Source organism: Hypomesus nipponensis, chromosome 1 (assembly GCF_054491055.1).
Source record: "Hypomesus nipponensis isolate SF chromosome 1, ASM5449105v1, whole genome shotgun sequence".
Lineage (NCBI taxonomy): Eukaryota > Metazoa > Chordata > Actinopteri > Osmeriformes > Osmeridae > Hypomesus > Hypomesus nipponensis.
The window spans coordinates 7,562,663-7,581,280 of NC_140361.1; the positions used below are offsets into that span (position 1 = coordinate 7,562,663).

At 45.5% G+C, this 18,618-nt stretch overlaps 1 protein-coding gene across 3 annotated transcripts; it reads left to right on the forward strand.

Moving 5' to 3' along the window:
* Positions 1-1,605: 1,605 nt before the first annotated feature.
* Positions 1,606-13,069, forward strand: LOC146302306 (neuronal acetylcholine receptor subunit alpha-3-like). 3 transcript variants are annotated; one of them, XM_084699029.1, is made up of 7 exons: positions 1,606-1,666; positions 8,711-8,850; positions 9,040-9,084; positions 9,468-9,577; positions 9,759-10,647; positions 10,693-11,001; positions 12,565-13,069. In XM_084699029.1, exons 1-7 carry the CDS (start codon positions 1,606-1,608, stop codon positions 12,688-12,690), a joined length of 1,680 nt encoding a protein of 559 aa, XP_084555155.1. In that variant the 3' UTR covers positions 12,691-13,069. The 3 variants fall into 3 exon arrangements, with proteins under 3 accessions (XP_084555155.1, XP_084555156.1, XP_084555154.1); XM_084699030.1 differs by having other exon boundaries at positions 9,759-10,495; positions 10,607-11,001; XM_084699028.1 differs by having other exon boundaries at positions 9,759-11,001.
* The last annotated feature ends 5,549 nt before the right edge of the window (positions 13,070-18,618 follow it).

Here is an 18,618-nt window from a genome sequence, read left to right on the forward strand (position 1 = left end):
TAGAGAGAGAGCAGGAAAAGAGAGAGAAGACAGAGTGCCCATGGGAAGATGCTCCTTGTGCTCGGAGTCTCGAGAACCTTCCGGAAATAGAAGCTCTGTCACATTGAAGGAGACTCATCCAGACGTTTTTATCCGTTCCTTTTTTCCTCTCTTTCTCTCCCTTGTCCTGGAGGTGAAGTCTATTTTCAACCTTTTTTTAACATTTGATGGTGGGCTGGGTGGTGATGTAAGGTCTGGGGGAGGTTGTCATCATGCTGTAGGTCTCTCCCCCATCCTCTAACCCTCCGGCAATCTCTCTCTGTTTTCCCTGCTCACCCTCTCTCTCTCTCTCTCTCTCTCTCTCTCTCTCTCTCTCTCTCTCTCTCTCTCTCTCTCTCTCTCTCTCTCTCTGTCTCTCTCTCTCTCGGTCTCTACTGCCCCAGAATGAAACTTATGACCATAACATTGTCTGAACCTTATCAGCATTTACCTAAATTCTTTACAAAACTCCCTCCTCCACACACACACAAACACACACCATTTTATAACGACAGTGTGTGCTTGTTTAAGTGTGTGTGTTTATGTATATAGAGTTATTTTGTGTTAGCATGTGGTCATTCTTGATCTCAGGGTCAACAACCAGCCAGGAACACAGTACAACATGTATGGTAATCAGATAAGAGGAATGCGTGGTGCTAGTGCTACAAACTGTGGACGCGCGTCCACAGTCTTCAACTGCCACACCTCACACAAAGCAACTAACATATTTATTCTATTTGGAAACCCCTTACTAAAATGTCTTGCTGACAAGATCATCTGCGAAGAGGCCTGTGGTTTTCCTAATTCCTCACAGTTCAGTGTCGCACCACAGTCATTGGGATCACTTACTCTGGCAAGTTGTGAAGGTTAGTGTTGGGTCCTCCTAGTCCATTCCTTGAGTTCCAAATTAACATTTGGTTCAGGCTGATCATTGTTGAGCAAGCAAAATCAATTATTGTCTAAATAGGTCAATTACAGATCAGCAAGAAAAACGTATGTTTGTATGTGTGCACATTGTGCGAGGGCATGCATGTGTATTTGTATATGTGTGTATGTGTCACCAGCAGCTTGTGTGTGGCTGTGTTTGTGTAGCGTACTACTAGCAAACAGGCAAATTTTCTTATGTTTAAACATTCATTTTCTTGCCGTACATGTGTGCGCATGCGGGGGTCTTGTGGTAAATGTACCTGGCTTAACCTGCTAAAGCCAAGTTCTTGCCTATATAAAAAAACATAGCCAATTATTTTGTCAAATACAACCAATATGTAAATTTTCTAGTCCAATGCACAATTACGCAACACACTATTCATTTGTAAGCATAATCAGCCATTGCATATAACACATTTTGGGTTTAGATTTTTTTTTATTACTACCTTATGTAAAAACAGGGCGCGTGAGGTTGCGCCCGAGGGGGGGCGGGACAAGCAGAGCCTCTCCATGTCGGACTGGGAAAGCGCGCGCTGGTATCAACCTCTCCATGCTCGGCGCCCCGAAAATGTTTCACTGATTTCTCTTTCCACTCTTTTCGTTTATTCCTCAACCAACTTGCTTCTGTACACAGAGTACTCCCCACGCGACGACGTATAGATGAGTCTCTTAAGGAAACTCACCGTCGCGCTCGTGCTGGTGGTCCTAGTTCCAGCGCAAGGTAAGACGATGTGTTTTTATTGGGTTTTGGAGTTTGGGTGCGCGACGGTGTTGTTCAATGTCGTATTTTTGTAATTTGTTCACGGGTAAAGACTGGCTTCAGAAGCCGTTGATAATAAAAAAAACACAAATAAAGTAATAATTAAGGGTTATATATGTCAAAGAATGTTGGTAATATTCCGTTGTTTCCCTTTTACATCTTACCTATGTATTTAGGACTATGCATTTTCCGAAGGGGAGCTAGAACTTTACTGGAGCATATGTCACCATGAAGCTTGAGCTATGCGTAAAAGTAGTTTTTTTTAAGTCATTGGACATTTGTTGGATTGAATATAAAACAACCTAGCCTATAGGGTAAATTCGGCATTTAATATTGCAGCACTTCATATGTGACGTTCGCACGCGGGGAATTTAACGGACCAGTCAAGTAGTGTTGCCCCGTAGGATGATCAGTCGTCTTCACATGCCTCCTTAATAAAGTCTAATGCGTCAGCCCTCAAGCCACCGGAGACTAGGCATCCGAGTAGCGCATCCACGCGCAATCAAACTCGTGTGGCATACGTTTCTCCCGTGCCTGTGTTCATTGATTCGTATATTGACAACGCTGCACAAATTACTCACGTTTCGTAAGATATATTTTCGTCTTTTAGGTCAGAGTATGCCTCAATGGGAAATTGATTAGCATCACGCATATAGTAATAACTTTGTATGGAGCTTTTGACACTGTTTGCAGAGGTCATCACTACACCTGTTCTTAACTTCACAAGAATGCAAGCACAGTGGGTTTGACCCAGACAGACTTACAGAAAACCAAATCACGGTGTCTCTATCTCGTTGCTGACCCTTACTGTGTTCAGGGCCTGGACCTAACCTTGGTTCTATCCTTCTTCCATCCTGGTTCTATCCTGGTTCTAGCATGTACCAAAACAATTCTAGTCTGGATATAGCCTGGTTGCACTCTGGTTCTTCTTCTTCAGATCCGATGGGGGCGTGCATTCTTCCTGTTAGTCCCTCAGTCTCCTGGGCTTTTTAAGACGTTCTGTTCCGCTGTGTTCTTGTGTGAGGAACACCCCCCGGGAGCTAGTGCTAAGAGCCTTATTGTCACACTGTCACCCGGGCCTGACAGTGACAGACCTCCCCATCTAACAGTGTGGTGGAGGAGGTCAGGGGAGAGATGTGTGTGAACACCAGGTCTGGGGTGGAGTGGTCTCTCGATCAGCAAGCTTCACTGCAGTGTCCTTGAACTGGTGGGATCTGGTTGTGAGACTAGTATGGCGTCTTTAAGACATGTTGCATTTTGTCGTTCTCTGATTATCCAGGTGGAGTTAAAGGAGATTACATCTTTATGTTGATATGTGTTATGTGTCTTCAGATTGGGTTTGGTGTAATGGCTGTTACTGCTGTAGATGGAACAGGGAATTTGGTAGAAATATTTGGCTGCTTCAATTTTTTTCAAACTAATAGCTGACCCTTATTTGCACCTGTATAGTTTACAATACTCCCCCCACCCCCCTCGCCCTTCTACATCCGTCATTCTTTCCATCCTTCCCTCTGCTGGGTTTGATAATGTGATGTCTTCTCCCCATCCCTCTCTCTTCGTTCAGTCTCATGGTAGGTGTAGATGGGCTTAATCTGTCCTCTCCATGCCCCCCCATCACTTCCTCCTTTTCTGCCCATCCTTCAGGTGTGTGTGGCCTGTATCTCAGCCTCGCAGTGTGTACCATCAGAGGAATACAGTAAAACACACAATTGGGTTTCTTCCAACCCTTCCTCCCCAGCATCCAGTAAGAGGGTATTACAGCAGGTATTGTCTCAGTCACGCGTATCTGTGGTGATTTGTTCCAACAAAAACAGAATTTGCTGATCCGCCAATCCAGGGATTGAAAGGTATTTTTGGTGACAGTAGCCGGATGGAATAATTTTTAAGAAGAGGGAGTCGTCAGCGACACCCAATCCCTGTCACACCAATGACAGCGCACCATTTTAAGTACAACCACCAAGTTTGTTCCAACTATCAGAGAATACATCTAATCTCAGTTTGAAGGTATGGCCGTCTGTGGAGATCTGGTATTAGGTCATTTATTCGTCAACCAAACTTAATTGGTGCTTTCAAACAACAGCACAAAAACTCTCACATTTAATGGTCCATTCACCTGTAATGATCGAACTCAGGAGAAGTGGTAGCGATCCAAGTGCAGGCTTTTAATGACAGTACAGAGTAGTCAGAGAGGCACAGGTCGGCAACAGGCAAACAGCAAGGCAGGCAAATCCAAAGGATGGTCGGATCACATGCTTGGGTCGAGCAGGGGCTGACAGGAATTGCAGAGACGAGCACAGAGCAGGTACGATGTCAAGCAGGGGTCGTTATCTCCATTTCTAGGAATCCAAAGGGAAGAGCGGAAGAATGGTCGAGGCAAAAACAAAGGTTTGGTACACACATAAATCTCTTGGAAATTAATGCTCGGTATTGCTGGTAAGAACTAACTAACAAGACTTCGCAGAGAAGAAACAGGCTAAGCTGGTATGTATAGATTGAACGTTTAATCAGGCAAACGAGATGCAGGTGGGTGTGTTGAGGAATTTCAAAACTCTGGTGACAGTGATCTGGAAAGGGGAGCCACCACTGTCACATCACCTTAATGGACATCATTCTTGAAGTGTAAATTTCAGGATTGCTTACTCGCTAGCGATTTGTGGTAAACATCTGGCCCATGTCTGACCCTTCCTCAATACCGAGTTTCCAGGGTTCTAGATCTCTCACAGCACGAGCCCCTCTCCCTCCAGTCGTGGTGCTACAGTCTCCCAAGCCTGTCAGCCTTTCATGGTGTCCTTGTGTGTGTGTGTGTAAGTAGCTTGAGGATCCTCTTAACACGATTGCCTCGCCTAAACTTTGCTTGTAGACACACGCGTCTCAAACACACGGGCATGTGCACGGACGCAGTTGCACACACACACATTCGTCTTGCAAGAAACGGGACCCTCTCTATGCCCCCTATGGCTTATACCACCACCCCCCATCCCATGTCCCCCCAGAGACATCATAGTCTTCGCCGCAGCCAACGTAGTGAGTCATAGCCAAGGATGGAGGGATGAGAAAAGAAGGAATACTTCACAGCAGATTGAGGTGCCGTTCTTGAGTATCCCCACTCTCTCCATCCTTCCACGTACCCTTCATTGTAAGACGTCTCTGAGGTTTTATCTTCTTGCTTTACAGTAAATGCCGGGTTGTCGGTTGTGTGTTAAGCCACTGTACATCTTAGTATAGCCCCTTCTGGCTTAAACTGCATCCATAATGTACTACCATTTCTGTCTTCATCTCTCTCCCCATCCGCCTTTCCATTTGTTCCTCATACCTCTCTCTATCCCTCTCCATTTTAAAACTTTTTCCTCATACTTCTTTGCATATATTTTTCTATCATTCTCTCATCCCCTTTTCACTTCCTTTTATAAGTCTCCATCCCTTTCTCCATTTCTCCCTCATATTACTCTCTATTTTAACATTTAGAAACAAAGATCCACAGATATATCATTTTGAAGTTGTTTCTTAAAATAATGAATAAAGATGCAGTGATGGATCACAAATGTGTATTTATGTACCCATTTGTGGTTGTCACCAAACTGAAAGAGTTTTCTTATTATTTACATTACATCCTACATCAAATCTGTGATAGTCCAATAAAAATACACTCCTTGTCAGAGAAGTAAATGGAATCAGTGAAAATCACAATATAGTTGTTCAGATACCAGCAGTATTTTCACATTGATGTAGCACTATAAAGTTGTTACATAGAAACTGATGATGTGTGTTTTTTGTACATGGATGGAAATACTTTGAAGTGCTCCTTTAAAGGTGTTCGTCATTTTAGAACATGAGTGAAGCATCACCAAATGCTGAATGATCTGAATGTTCCCTTCCCTGGGATACAGTCACCACTGAGCTGCTGCACCTTGATGTTCTCCCCCTCTGTCTGTCTGCCTGCTGCCTGCATGTGTACTCTGCATATGCCACTCTCTATCTAGCTCACCATGATTTGCCGCCTGCTTTCATTTGACGCAAATGGTGAAGTCTGGACCTTTCTGTGGAGTTTGGGGTCAGGGATTCTCTTGTGAAATCTGGAGTGTGTGTGCTCTGTCTGGCTATGTGTGCATGTGTCTGCATTTGAGTGTGTCTGGGTGGGGGGGGGGGTAGGATGGGATGGGATTGGTGTGTGTATGAGGTTCACTTGCGGGGTTATTTGTGTCATGGGGAATAGAGTTTATTTTTGTTGGAGAGCAGCCATAAACTTTGGATAACCCTAGGTAACCAAATTACCTCCCAGATCTGGACAGACAGCAGAAGGGGAGTCAATGTGAAACACACACACACACACACACAGAATCATGCCAGGCAACTGTCATTGCAAAACGTGTCCCAAACAGCAGGACCCTGAAGAGAATAAACATGTTATCTCTCCCTCCTTGCTTTCTATCTCCCTCTATACTCATCTCTGCCACTCGCTCATGCTATCTCCCCCCCTCACCTGCTCTGTCTTTCTACCTCCCCCCCCTCTCCTTCCTCCATCTCTCCCTTGCTGACACACACAGTCTTAGACCAATCAAGGCCTGGAAGCTTATTGTGGGACGTAATTAGTTCCCTCAGAGCGGGCCGACACATGTCCCCTGCCTCTTGGGCTGATCACGTCAAAACCATGCGTGATCAAAGGGCCCCAGCTGCAGGGGCCACGATTCACGTGGCTCCGGGTGCCATTAGCAGGAAAGGAAAGCTCTCTGTTAGAGTTCCTAATTCAAAATCAATGCTTCCGTTGAAAGGACTAATGTGCGGTCGCTGGCTGTCTCGCTCCCTCTCAACGCCGTCTAAGAGGCGGCTTGTCAGTTTATCGGGACTTAGCGAGAAGGGGGATAAAGTGACGAGTGGATGTGTTCATTGAAAAAGCAGAGCTTGACACAAAGTCTTTAACTGTGTTCTTTGATATATAAAACAATCTCTAACTCACTCTCTCATACGCTCTCAGACTCATATTACTCAAATTGAGCTAATTACCAAACTTTACATTAACTTTTGTTTAAGTTGAAAGGGTAAATGATTAAAAAGGGTCAAGGTCTTTGTTATAGACCCTTCAAATGAACATTAGGAAAGAGGAAAGAAACAGAAATTCCGTATCGGCAGAGCTGAATACTTCATTCCGCACGGAGAACAAAAGGTCCAATTAATTAACAGATTATAATTGCCCTCTTTTCCCTTAGCCAATTAGGGAGGTTTAAACAAGCTTCTTGGAGCAAAGCAAATCAGGGAGTGCCGCATGTTTTAAGGCAGGTAGCCGAGGCAGAAATTTACCCAGCAGTCCTCTTGAGAGAAGCTAGTTCATTAAATGCTAAGACTGCTTGTGCCACTAGACTGACCTCAAGTTAACTTCAGCAAAGTTTGGCTGTGATGTAACTCTAGAGCCCTTATGCAAATAATGTTTCCTAACATCAAGATCACCCTCATGCTAGTTTGCGTTGAACATTTTGACCACTGACAGAAAAGGAACTTGAATCCTCTCAGACTTCAAATCAAGTGTCCTTTAAATACTGTACATAAAAAAAATCTTCAAGATCTGATCCAGGTCTAAAAGAGACTCAATCTGTTTAATCTTTTGCCTTCTCCTCCTCAGTCTCCAATCTTCCATGTTAGTTGATTTTGACCAGCTTCATGTTTTGTCAGATGGTGTGTGTGAGTGTGTGTGTCACACACAGTCCAGCGTGTGGTCATGTTCACACAAGGGTGGTCGCTATGTAAAGTATTCTTTTGGAGAATATGAGAGAGTCAGTGTCTGTGGAAGAATGGGATTGTGGGATGTTTTCTCACCGACCCCCGATGTTAAAGACCCACACAATTGAATGACCCTGAGAGCTGTGATTACACAGATACATTTCAAATATTTGTTTTTGTTTCAGATGGTTGATTTTACTGATGCAGGCCTTTCTTTTGTTTAGAAGTTGATGAATGAATGAACTGGGTACACGATGGGAGTCACTTGGATGAAAGTGTCTGTGTCCCATTTGAAAAGCATATTTATTTAATTGTCACAAGGAAAACATTTTTTTGGTCCTGGTTCGGCAGAGGCAGTAACAGCCTCTGTCCCTCAGTTCCACCATGCATGGTGCCCTGGCTGGCACATGTATGAGCAGGGTGCTGGTGGCTGTCCTCCGAGTAGACTGGCTGGTTGACTGATAGATAGACTGACTGACTGACTGCCCAACGGGGTTTGGAACGCCTGACAACGAACAGTAATCCTGACTGTCTGAGTTCTAAAAAAAGGTGAGTCCTTAAAAGCTGTTAGCGAGGCGTGGGGGTCAGAGTTGGTGGATGTCCCATGTGAGGGGACATTTTCTGCTTGGGCAGGCGTGGTTTCAGTGCGTCGTGCCCAGCAACTCCACCACTCAAATGTTTTGGGGAATAAAATGACCTTCGCATTGGTGCAGCTGCACTCAGCATTTACCAGGAAAGCCTCACACACATATAAACAGAGGATAGGACACATTCTAATTCTGTTTCTGGATGAAATAGTCTGGGCCAGGGAGATTTGCTCAAAGTTTCCAGTTGCTTGCCCCCTTGTACATGTGCAGCATAAACATGTGAGGTCGGATGGCTGAGCGGTTAGGGAATCGGCTATTAATCAGAAGGTTGCTGGTTCAATTCCCGGCCTTGTCAAATGACATGCCCAAGGACACTTGTCAAGGCACATCACTTGCCTCGGGGGGAATGTCCCTGTACATACTGTTAGTCGCTCTGGATAAGAGCATCTGCCAAATGACTAAATGTAAATGTGACTCACACCAGGTTTTGATCTTCCATAGCCCTCTCTCTGTCCCCTGCACAGCGCTTTAGTTCACACATTAATATAGACAGAGTGATGAAAGGATATGGGTTGAGTAGCACATTTACCAGATGTACATAGCAAGAGCACAGCAGTTAAAGATCAAAACTATAAGTGATAATGGCATCACTCTCTCTGTCTTTTCTCCTCTCTCTGTCTTTTCTCCTCTCTCTGTCTCTCTCTAGATTGTTTTGCCTCCAAGGGGGAGGACCGGCTCTTTCGAAGGCTGTTCCGAAGGTACAACCAGTTCATCAGACCTGTGGAGAATGTGTCAGACCCTGTCACTGTGGAGTTTGAGGTTTCCATGTCCCAACTGGTCAAAGTGGTGAGGCTGCACAATCCAGTACAACTGTACAACATGACCGTGTCCCAGTGGAGCGCATAATGATGACATTTCTATTCATCGTAGCAATGAATAGAAACATCACTTCATAACTTCAAACAACCTTTTAGTAACAGTGATTTAATGTTCAACACCTGTGAAACCACATTCCTTTATTCATGTTTTCCCCAGGATGAGGTGAATCAGATTATGGAGACCAATCTATGGTTGACACATGTAAGTTCACTTTACACACTTTCATATGGAGGGGTTTAGAAAACAGCACAGTATATTGTGGCTAGTATAGTTGAGTACATAGGGAGTCAGATGGCTGAGTGGTTAGAAAAGTCGGGCTAGTAATCAGAAGGTTACCAGTTTGATTCCTGGCCGTTCAAAATGATATTGTGTCCTTGGGCAAGGCACTTCACCCTACTGGCCTCGGGGAGAATGTCCCTGTACTTAGTGTAAGTCGCTCTGGATAAGAGTGTCTGCTAAATGACTAAATGTAAATGTAATTAAAGTCTAGCATAGGGTAGTACATTATAAAAGATTAATCCTGCATTTACTGTGTACACTCACTTCACAACCCCATGTATATCATTGTTATTCAATCTCTGCAGATCTGGAATGATTATAAGCTGAAATGGGCTCCTATTGATTATGATGGCATAGAGTTTATACGGGTGCCTTCTAATAAAATCTGGAGACCGGACATTGTCCTCTACAACAAGTGAGCTTCTCATGAATATTGGACATTCTGCTAATGCTCTTAAAGTGCATTGTAAAAAGGCAGTGGATGATGGAGTCTAATTGTTTTAAGCAACCATGGGAAATTTATATTCTAATTAAAACAATTTCAAGCTGAATGCTACTGAATGTTAATTGCTAACTGCTACACTTCTCACTACCAGTGCTGTGGGTGACTTCCTGGTTGAAGACAAAACAAAGGCACTGCTTAAGTTTGATGGCACCATCACCTGGGTCCCTCCAGCCATTTTTAAGTCCTCCTGCCCTATGGACATCACCTACTTCCCCTTTGACTACCAGAACTGCTCCATGAAGTTCGGTTCTTGGACGTATGACAAGGCCAAGATCGACCTAGTCCTTATTGGGTCCAAGGTCAACCTCAAAGACTTCTGGGAAAGTGGGGAGTGGGAGATCATTGACGCGCCGGGCTACAAACACGACATCAAGTACAACTGCTGTGAGGAGATCTACCCCGACATCACATACTCCTTCTACATCCGGAGACTTCCTCTCTTCTACACCGTTAACCTCATCATCCCCTGCCTGCTCATCTCCTTCCTCACCGTGCTGGTCTTCTACCTGCCCTCCGACTGCGGGGAGAAGGTCACGCTCTGTATCTCCGTCCTCCTCTCCCTCACTGTATTCCTGCTGGTCATCACCGAGACCATCCCCTCCACCTCGCTGGTCATCCCCCTCATCGGCGAGTACCTGCTCTTCACCATGATCTTCGTCACCCTCAGCATTGTCATCACCGTCTTCGTGCTCAACGTGCACTACCGCACCCCCATGACCCACACCATGCCAGCCTGGGTGCGCTCTGTGTTCCTGGGGGTCCTACCCCGGGTCATGCTGATGAGGAGGCCCATCGACCAGGGCTGCTCCTCGGGGACGAGCAGCGTGGGTGGGGCAGGAGATGGAGGAAGTCTGACCAGCACGGGGGTAGGGAGCTATGGTGGAAGTGGAGCAGTGGGAGGAGGAGGAGGAGGGGGAGGGGGAGGAGGAGGAGGGGGAGGAGGAAGAGGAGGGGGAGGAGGAAGAGGAGGAGGAGCAGGAGTGAAGAAGAGGAAGAACAGTGTCGTTGTCGGAGTCCAAATCCAGACGGATGGCGGTGCAGTGGGGGGCGGGGCCCTGAACTGTGTGGAGTATGGGGAGATGAACAGAAAGGGGCCCTACCGGGGGAAGGAGGTGCCCATCCCTACACCTCCGCCCCTGCCTCCTGTGGCCCCTCCCGCACCCGCCACAGTGCCCCCAGAGGCGGAGCTTCCCAAGCTGCCCCGGGCGCTCAGCACGTCCCCGCCCGTCAGCGCCGTGGTGGCGTTCTCTGTGGTGTCGCCTGAGATCAAGCAGGCCATCGAGAGTGTCAAGTACATCGCAGAGAACATGAGAACACGCAACAAGGCCAAGGAGGTAAACATACTGTGTCTTCATGCACTTTGTAAGTAAGTAGTCAATGTAAATAAACAGTATGGATTTTAGTTATCATTTCTACTTGTTTTAAAGTCCTTCACAGAGATTCAGGTAGAAGTAGGTGGCCCAATTTTGAGTTGGTATATAGTCCCTCAGTCATCCGTCTTAGTCCTAGCTCAGCACCTGGGAGCTGAGGATTTGGATTATATCCTCGAGTGAGACCTGCAGATATGAGGTGTTTCCAGATGCTGATATTCCTCTGCGCTGTGGCTTGTGGTGGGATATGATAGAAACTGTTATTGGACGTCTGAGAAATGGGATGGCCTATAGTGCTGTGCCAAGCACTCTTAAAACGCCACCACTAAGACACACACACACACACACAAGCATGCGCACACACACACGCACACATTGAGAACACGCTTGCACACACATAGCACACACATACACACACACACATAAACATCCACGCCCCCACATACACATGACTGAACGTTATCTACTTCCCTGGTTTTTACCTGGTTTGATCTAAACTGTGGCAAAGCCTTTTCTACGCGAGGCTATAACGGGCGTCTAAAGCTGTTTGTGAGCTTTAGCATTCTGGCCTCTCTTCCTGCAGCCTCCTGATACGTTTGTGGTTGGCCAGGCTTTTCTTAGTAAGGCCCCAGTGTTTAAATGATGCATACACAATGGCTATATCCCTCAGTAGACTGGGGCATTACTGAACCAGTGGAGCACATCTGACTGTCTGCTTCAGCTTTGCGCACACACACACACACACACACACACCTATAAAGGCCCACACACGCATATGCACGCATGCATGCATGCAAAAGTACACATACGCAACTAACCTGACACATATGCATGCAAGCACGCACGCACACACACACACACACACACACACACACACACACACACACACACACACACACACACACACACACACACACACACACACACACACACAGGCATACCACTCGCACATTAATACTCACACACACACACACCAGACCCCTAAATCCCAGGCCAGGAGTGGAGGGTGTGTAGAGATGCCATATTTCACCATCTTTTCTCTCCTTTACTCCCCCTCTTTGACATTCCATCACTTCCTTTAATCCCTCGTTCTCACTTTTGCATGAGTATTTAGCACTCTTCCGAGTTAAGTCTATTTTACCATCCTAGTGTGGTGGCAGCCCATAATACGGTGACAGTTAGTGTATGATCTACTGGAGCTGGAAATCTGGTGGCTTTTACAGATGCCGTTAAGGAAAGGTCAATGATGTGTTTTCACAGAAGGTTTGTCAGTGAGGGATGGAAGAGATAGAGATATGGATGTAGGGGCGGGAGTGTTTTGCACATGCCCACGTCCTTCTCCTTTCTTATTGTTTTGCTCGTCTTGTTTGGCCCTCAGCGACCCGTGAGTCCCTCCGCTCTCTCTAGTTGTCACTCTTTTTTTCCCTTCTTGTTCTCGCTCACGTTTTCTATCCTTCCCTCTCTGTCTCTTTCTCTCGCTCCTGCTCTCTCTCTCTCTTTCTCTCTTCCATCACCTTCCTTTCTTAGGTGGAGGACGACTGGAAGTACGTCGCCATGGTGATCGACAGGATCTTCCTGTGGGTCTTTGTGACAGTGTGTGTGCTGGGTACTGTGGGACTGTTCCTCCAGCCTCTCATCAGCTTCTTCACGTGAATGCCACTGGACTCCTCCTCTCCTCCTGTCCTCTCTCCTTCCCTTTGTGTCTTTTATTGGGTTTCTTTATATGAACTACTGGACTTCTACGTACATATTTCTCTCTGTCTCCCCCCTACCTCTTTCTCTCTTTCAGTCTTCTGTCTCCCATCTCCCTCTTGTCCTGTATTCCTGTATGTTCATTCCTGTATGTTTGCTGGTCTGTTCAAAGCCCCCCCCTTCCCTGGTGAAGAATGCCAGCCTCGACTGGAGGCTCTCTGCTGCTCCGAGCTCTGTGACTGAGGCCGTGTAGATAACTGAACCGTGATGGTGTACCGTACATGTCATTTGTAACTGTCGCAAACAATCTGTTTATTATGCCGACCGTTTGTCAGACAACAGCGACACTGTGTTAGGCTGTTTATACCTAAAAAACAATCAATGATGCATGTTGGCTGTATAGGCATATGTGTACTATACAGACATAGTTGTAGGATGTTCTTATCAATCTCTTTCTCTCATACACATAGTATGAAAGTACGCATCTCACACACTACCTGCTCTCTGTTAATCTGTACTAAATGTAAAGATACACTTGAACTGCACCGTTTGATTAAACTTGTAAACTGACATTACATGCCTAAAGTCTGTGGAGCTTGTATCTAAAGAGGGTGAAGTAGCAATGTTTTTGGTGTGGTTGTATCTCTGTTCTGAGTAATGTGTGTGTGTGTGTGTGTTAGAGAGAGAAATACTGTGCCCCATAAGCAAATATTTAATAAGATTCCAACATTTTAAAAGTGCTCTTCTACATGCAGTATTTTGAAGGCAGGGTGTAAATCTGTGATCCTGTGTAAGTGCCCTGTGCAGGTATGTGTGTTTGTGTTCATGTAGCAGATGGTTGGGGACGGGAATAATGCTAATGTAATCATGAAAGGGTTAATGCTACAATGGGATTATGTAAAAAACAGAATTCTCATTGGGGTCAACGCCTTTGGGAGCTGACAGGGACAGTGGGAGCATGTCTGATATCATACCCCCCCCCCCTCCCCCAGAGGCTAGGAGACACTGAGGATAAAAGAGAGGAGGCGAGGCAAGAGGATGACGAGGAAGTGAATGGCAGGACAGCACTGGAAGAGGAGAGGTGGAAGATATGGTAGGAGGAGAGGAAAGGGAGGAGAAATGAGACAGGATTGACAGAAAGGGAGAGAGGAAGAATGAAGAGAGGAAAGAGAGGAATCGGGCTGGGAAAAGAGAAGATAAGGGAAGGAATGTGGACCGCAAAGTCAACCATTGCTTCCTAGGAACAGCCAGAGGGCTATTTAATGTCATTTGGGTTTTAATGACTCATGACTTGGTCTGTTGTAGACTCTGGCCGGATCAGAGTCACATTTATATCAACATGATCCTTGCTCTTGTGTCAATGTCAAATGTAGACATGCACTTGCTCACATACTCTACACACAAACTTAGATATTTGACTTATTCCCTCTCTATTCTGGGGGTCAAAGGTGAAACAGAATATGCTGGTCAGCTTTCTCTGTCTCTCCCGTTGCCAGATGAGAGTCTAAGTCTGTCTGAGTCTGTCTGAGTCTGTGTGTTTGGGTAAATGGTGAATATGACCTCCCTGGCCTGCCTGGGAAGTCTGTGGGCTAAATCCCTGTCAGAGCTCTGACTACAGCCTCTGTCCTGGGGTGAGGCGTCTGTCTGCTGGGGAGTTGGGGTGTGTGTGTGTGTGTGTGTGTGTGTGTGAGAAGCAGGATTCGCGTCATTGCTATGGAGATGGAACAGGTCCTCAATGTGAAGTGAGAAGAGTGTATTTGAGAATAGAGAGAGAGAAAGAGAGAATATTTTGTGTGTCCCAAGTTAAAGACGATGACACAGAAAGAGGGTGACAAGGGCATCCCAGAGGAAAAAGTCATTTGAGGCGTGAAGTTGATCCTCTTCTTTCCCCTAGTACCACACCTACTCCACGACCCATCTCTTCCACCTTAGCTTACCTCTGTTCTGGACGTCATCACAGTACGTCATCACAGTTCAGTCAGGGAACGCATCCTCCTGTTAACACCTATCACCTGAACTTTCCCTCCCTCCCTCCCTCCCAGCCAGCAGCTCCCCCTCCCCCTCCACGTCATCCATGTACATGTAGCAACGGTCCTCAGTCCATGGCATGACTGGTTGGCAGGCAGGCTGGCAGGATGTTTGGCTGACAGGGAGTGTATCTCTGTAATGATAATGCAGAGTGTATTTTTATCGCATGGCTGGCTTGTATGAGGCCTGGTGCTCCTGCCTGCCTGTAAGTGGAAGGGATTATACATTATTAAGAGTGACTAAGGATGAATATTTTACATGATTCTTTTCACTCGTCAGAAGCTCCACCGCATTCAAGACGTCTTGCGAAAGTGTGTGTGTGCGCAATTGTGCGTGTGTGTGTGTCTATTGACTGTTCGTATTAGTTGGGACAGGATGGAGATCTCTCACGCACCATGGTTCATGTAGTCAAACTTTGATAAACTTCTGGAGTCTGACATCATTCTGTGAGACAAGATGCATTCAGTGTTTCCTCTTCGCCTTCAGGCTTCCTCTCTCCCTCCCTCATTCCATGTCTCTCACTGATCCCCACTGATCCCCCATGATGCCCCGCATCTCATCTTCCCCACATTTGTTCCGTTTCACCTCTCTTTTCCTACTGTTTCAATCGTTTTCTCTCCCTTCTGTTCTGTTCCTCTCTCTGACACCTATTTTGTTTCTCCCTCTCCATCTGTCCCTCTCTGCTCTTCCCCAAACTGCTCTGTTGGTGAAGTCTCACACACCTCCTCTCTCTCTTTTCTCTATATATCTTCCAGGCCATCCCTCTAACTTTCCTATATTGTTCATCCAGAGCTGTCTGTCCAATTAGCATTCGTGAGGACCAGGGTAGGAGGGAGAGAGGGGAGATGATAGGGGATGAGGGGGGATGGCTGCGGTAAGGCGGTGGTTGACGTGAAACCGCACGGTAAGTTGGGGGGGGTATTCTCCAGTGTTGGCGGAAGAGAACGGTACGTGCCAGGGGCCAGTCAACCGTGGCTAACCAGAGGAGACTCTCTGTTAAATAATTCATACCGATGAGAGGCTGTGTAAGCGTCGCATACACACACAAGTACTAATGCACATACACACCCAGGCAGACGTTCTCTAATATACTTTCACAAACACACCCACTCATAGAGGGGAGAGCGCGGTTCTAATTTTGTTTGCCGCTGAATATTTATGGTGGCTCGGACTAAGGAACACTGTCCGCTAAATTAAGAAAAGAAAACAATGTTTGTTTTGGAAAGTAAATGTGCATTTGCTATGGACTGTATTGTCTTTGTGTGACAGCATTAATGTAGACCGAATAAGCTATGATTTACTGTTCCTTCATTCAGATCCGTGCTTTTGCTTTTAGATACTTCCCAAAAAGATACTTATACAATATTTAATAGTACACACTTTTTGTAGCATTTTCTTTGATGATTCTGCACCACACTCCCTTTTTTATATCTTGAATTTGAAATGTAATATAACATATAATATTTAATATACATTTTTGGTCACTAGAAAGTGATGAATTTGTAGTGATTAAGTTGTAAAATGGCTATTATAAACAAACCATACACAAACCATGTGTGTATACATACATGCAACAAATAGATAGTAGGCCTACTGTCTATCATGTCTGTGTGTGTCAAAGTAACTTAAACATTTTCCCCTAATGTTCTCAAGGGTCAGAGTTTGTATTTACAGTTTTACATTCATGCCTCAAAGGGTCCTGGTATCAATGATAGAGTATGTTAAGTTAGTGTATGTGTTATGCAATGTCATGTGTGAGATTGGTGGAACATGGACTATACATGGGGTGATGAACATAAGGGACGAGTTCCCTGTTCTGTAATGCACTGCACACCCCTATGGCAAACTGAGCTCCACACACTAACATGAATGTGCCTGGTGAAGTCATGTGTGCACAGATGCAGCCTATGTGTGAGAGAAGGGAGGGGGGACAGGCAAAGGCTGTTGTGAGGATGAGCGGAGTGAGAAGTGCCTCAGAGAAGAGAGAGCGAACAGGGAAACCCCTAAAACCCCTCATTGAAGACGTGCGTGTGTGACCATGTGTGTGTGCTTGTATCATGCTCAATGCTGCAATAGATGAAAGACTGATGGGTTCATGACAAGAAGTGCTAAATTCCTTCACTGACAGATACCAAGATAAAGACAGATAAAAAAAAAAAAAATATATATATATATATATATATATAGAGAGAGAGAGAGAGAGAGAGAGAGAGAGAGAGAGAGAGAGAGAGAGAGAGAGAGAGAGAGAGAGAGAGAGAGAGAGAGAGAGAGAGAGGGAGAGAGAGAGAGAGAGGGAGAGGGAGAGAGAGAGAGGGCAAAAGAGATACACTCACACCAGCTAATTAATTTGTTCCTTAGGCATGATGACTGAGTTACAGTAGATGATCGTGCTGATAGTGGGTATGCAGTGCTACATCAACCATCCATACATCTCTCATGGCATGGTAATATGTAGGACATTTGTGTATAAGCTGGTTATCAACTCATCTATCTCCTGTCCATTAATGAGTACTATGTAGCAGTAGCATGGCCAGAATTCTATTTTGTGGGTGCCAACTCTTAATTTGGGGGGGGGGGGGGGGTGTCAATGAGGTCAATGGATTGTGGCTACGCTACTGCTATGTAGTTTGGAGAGGTGCATAGGTTTCCATGCACCATTCCAACAGTGCTCTTCCAATATCTCTGACAGGGTATCGTGTTACTAGGAGCAAAATTATGGGATAGCGTGTTTGCTTGCATGCTCACGTTGAGAACATGTCCAGCCTGTTTTTGGACATTGTTTTACACTTTACTGATGGGAAGTATGTTGTCAATAGTCCTCTATGTTCCATAGAGCAAATGTGAGGCAATGACTGTGGTGTGTCCTCTTAAAGTCATGGGAGTGTTTGTGACACAGAGAAGGGATGTGTCTTCTGTGTTTTTTCAGATTTTTTGAGTCTGCTTAGCAAATAAAACCTCCTGGAGGATGCTGCTTTAGGCAGGCAGAGAGACATTCCTCTGTCATTCTACCTAGCCTTTGACCCCTGAACTCCAAAAGTCCACAATTATAGCATGCACTGGGAAATTGCTAAGTTGCCATTTTCTGCTAATCCCTCTCCTCCTCCTGGCATGTGTGTGTTTGCTCCCTGATACAGTTATTTTCTGCTCTGAACCAGTTCCCTCATCACAATCTGTGCTTTTGAGTGTTTGGTCTCCCGTTTGTTGGTTTTCGGACCATGAAGTCTTTGTTGATAAAAGTCTTATACTCCTTCAGATTAGGAGACCTCTTCCTATCCATTCTCTCACATCTCCAACAAGCTAAGTCTGCATTTCTAAAACTACGTCAAACAATCTTTGGGTTCAGCTGCAAATCACTATTGCTAGAAATTAATCTCTCATCTTTCCCTTGGTGCTTGTGGGAGCTCTAATGGTATTAACTGGGATTGGAACAGTGGTTTTCCTTTGAAGCTCGCCTGTTTGAGGTTTGATGGCGGTAGTTGGCCTTTCCTGGTTTATCTGTCATGTCTAATCCTTAAAATAACAAACAGATTAAGATGAGCCCTCAGGTCAGAAAACACTAGGTTGTGCCTCTTATTTATACTCTGTGAGTGAAGTCAAATTATGCAGACAATAATAATAAGACAAACAAAAATAACAGAAAACTGAGATGCCAACAGAACACACACACACACAAACACACACACAGACACACACAAGATAATACATACAGTATGCACTTATATATGCATTTACACATACACACTTTCTCTATGTCTCTCTTTCCCACACAAACACACACAGACACACACACTGCAGCTGCCCCCGGTCACTCAGGATGAGAACTGGCGTACAGGTTTCTAGCCCGCGAGAATACCCCTTTTC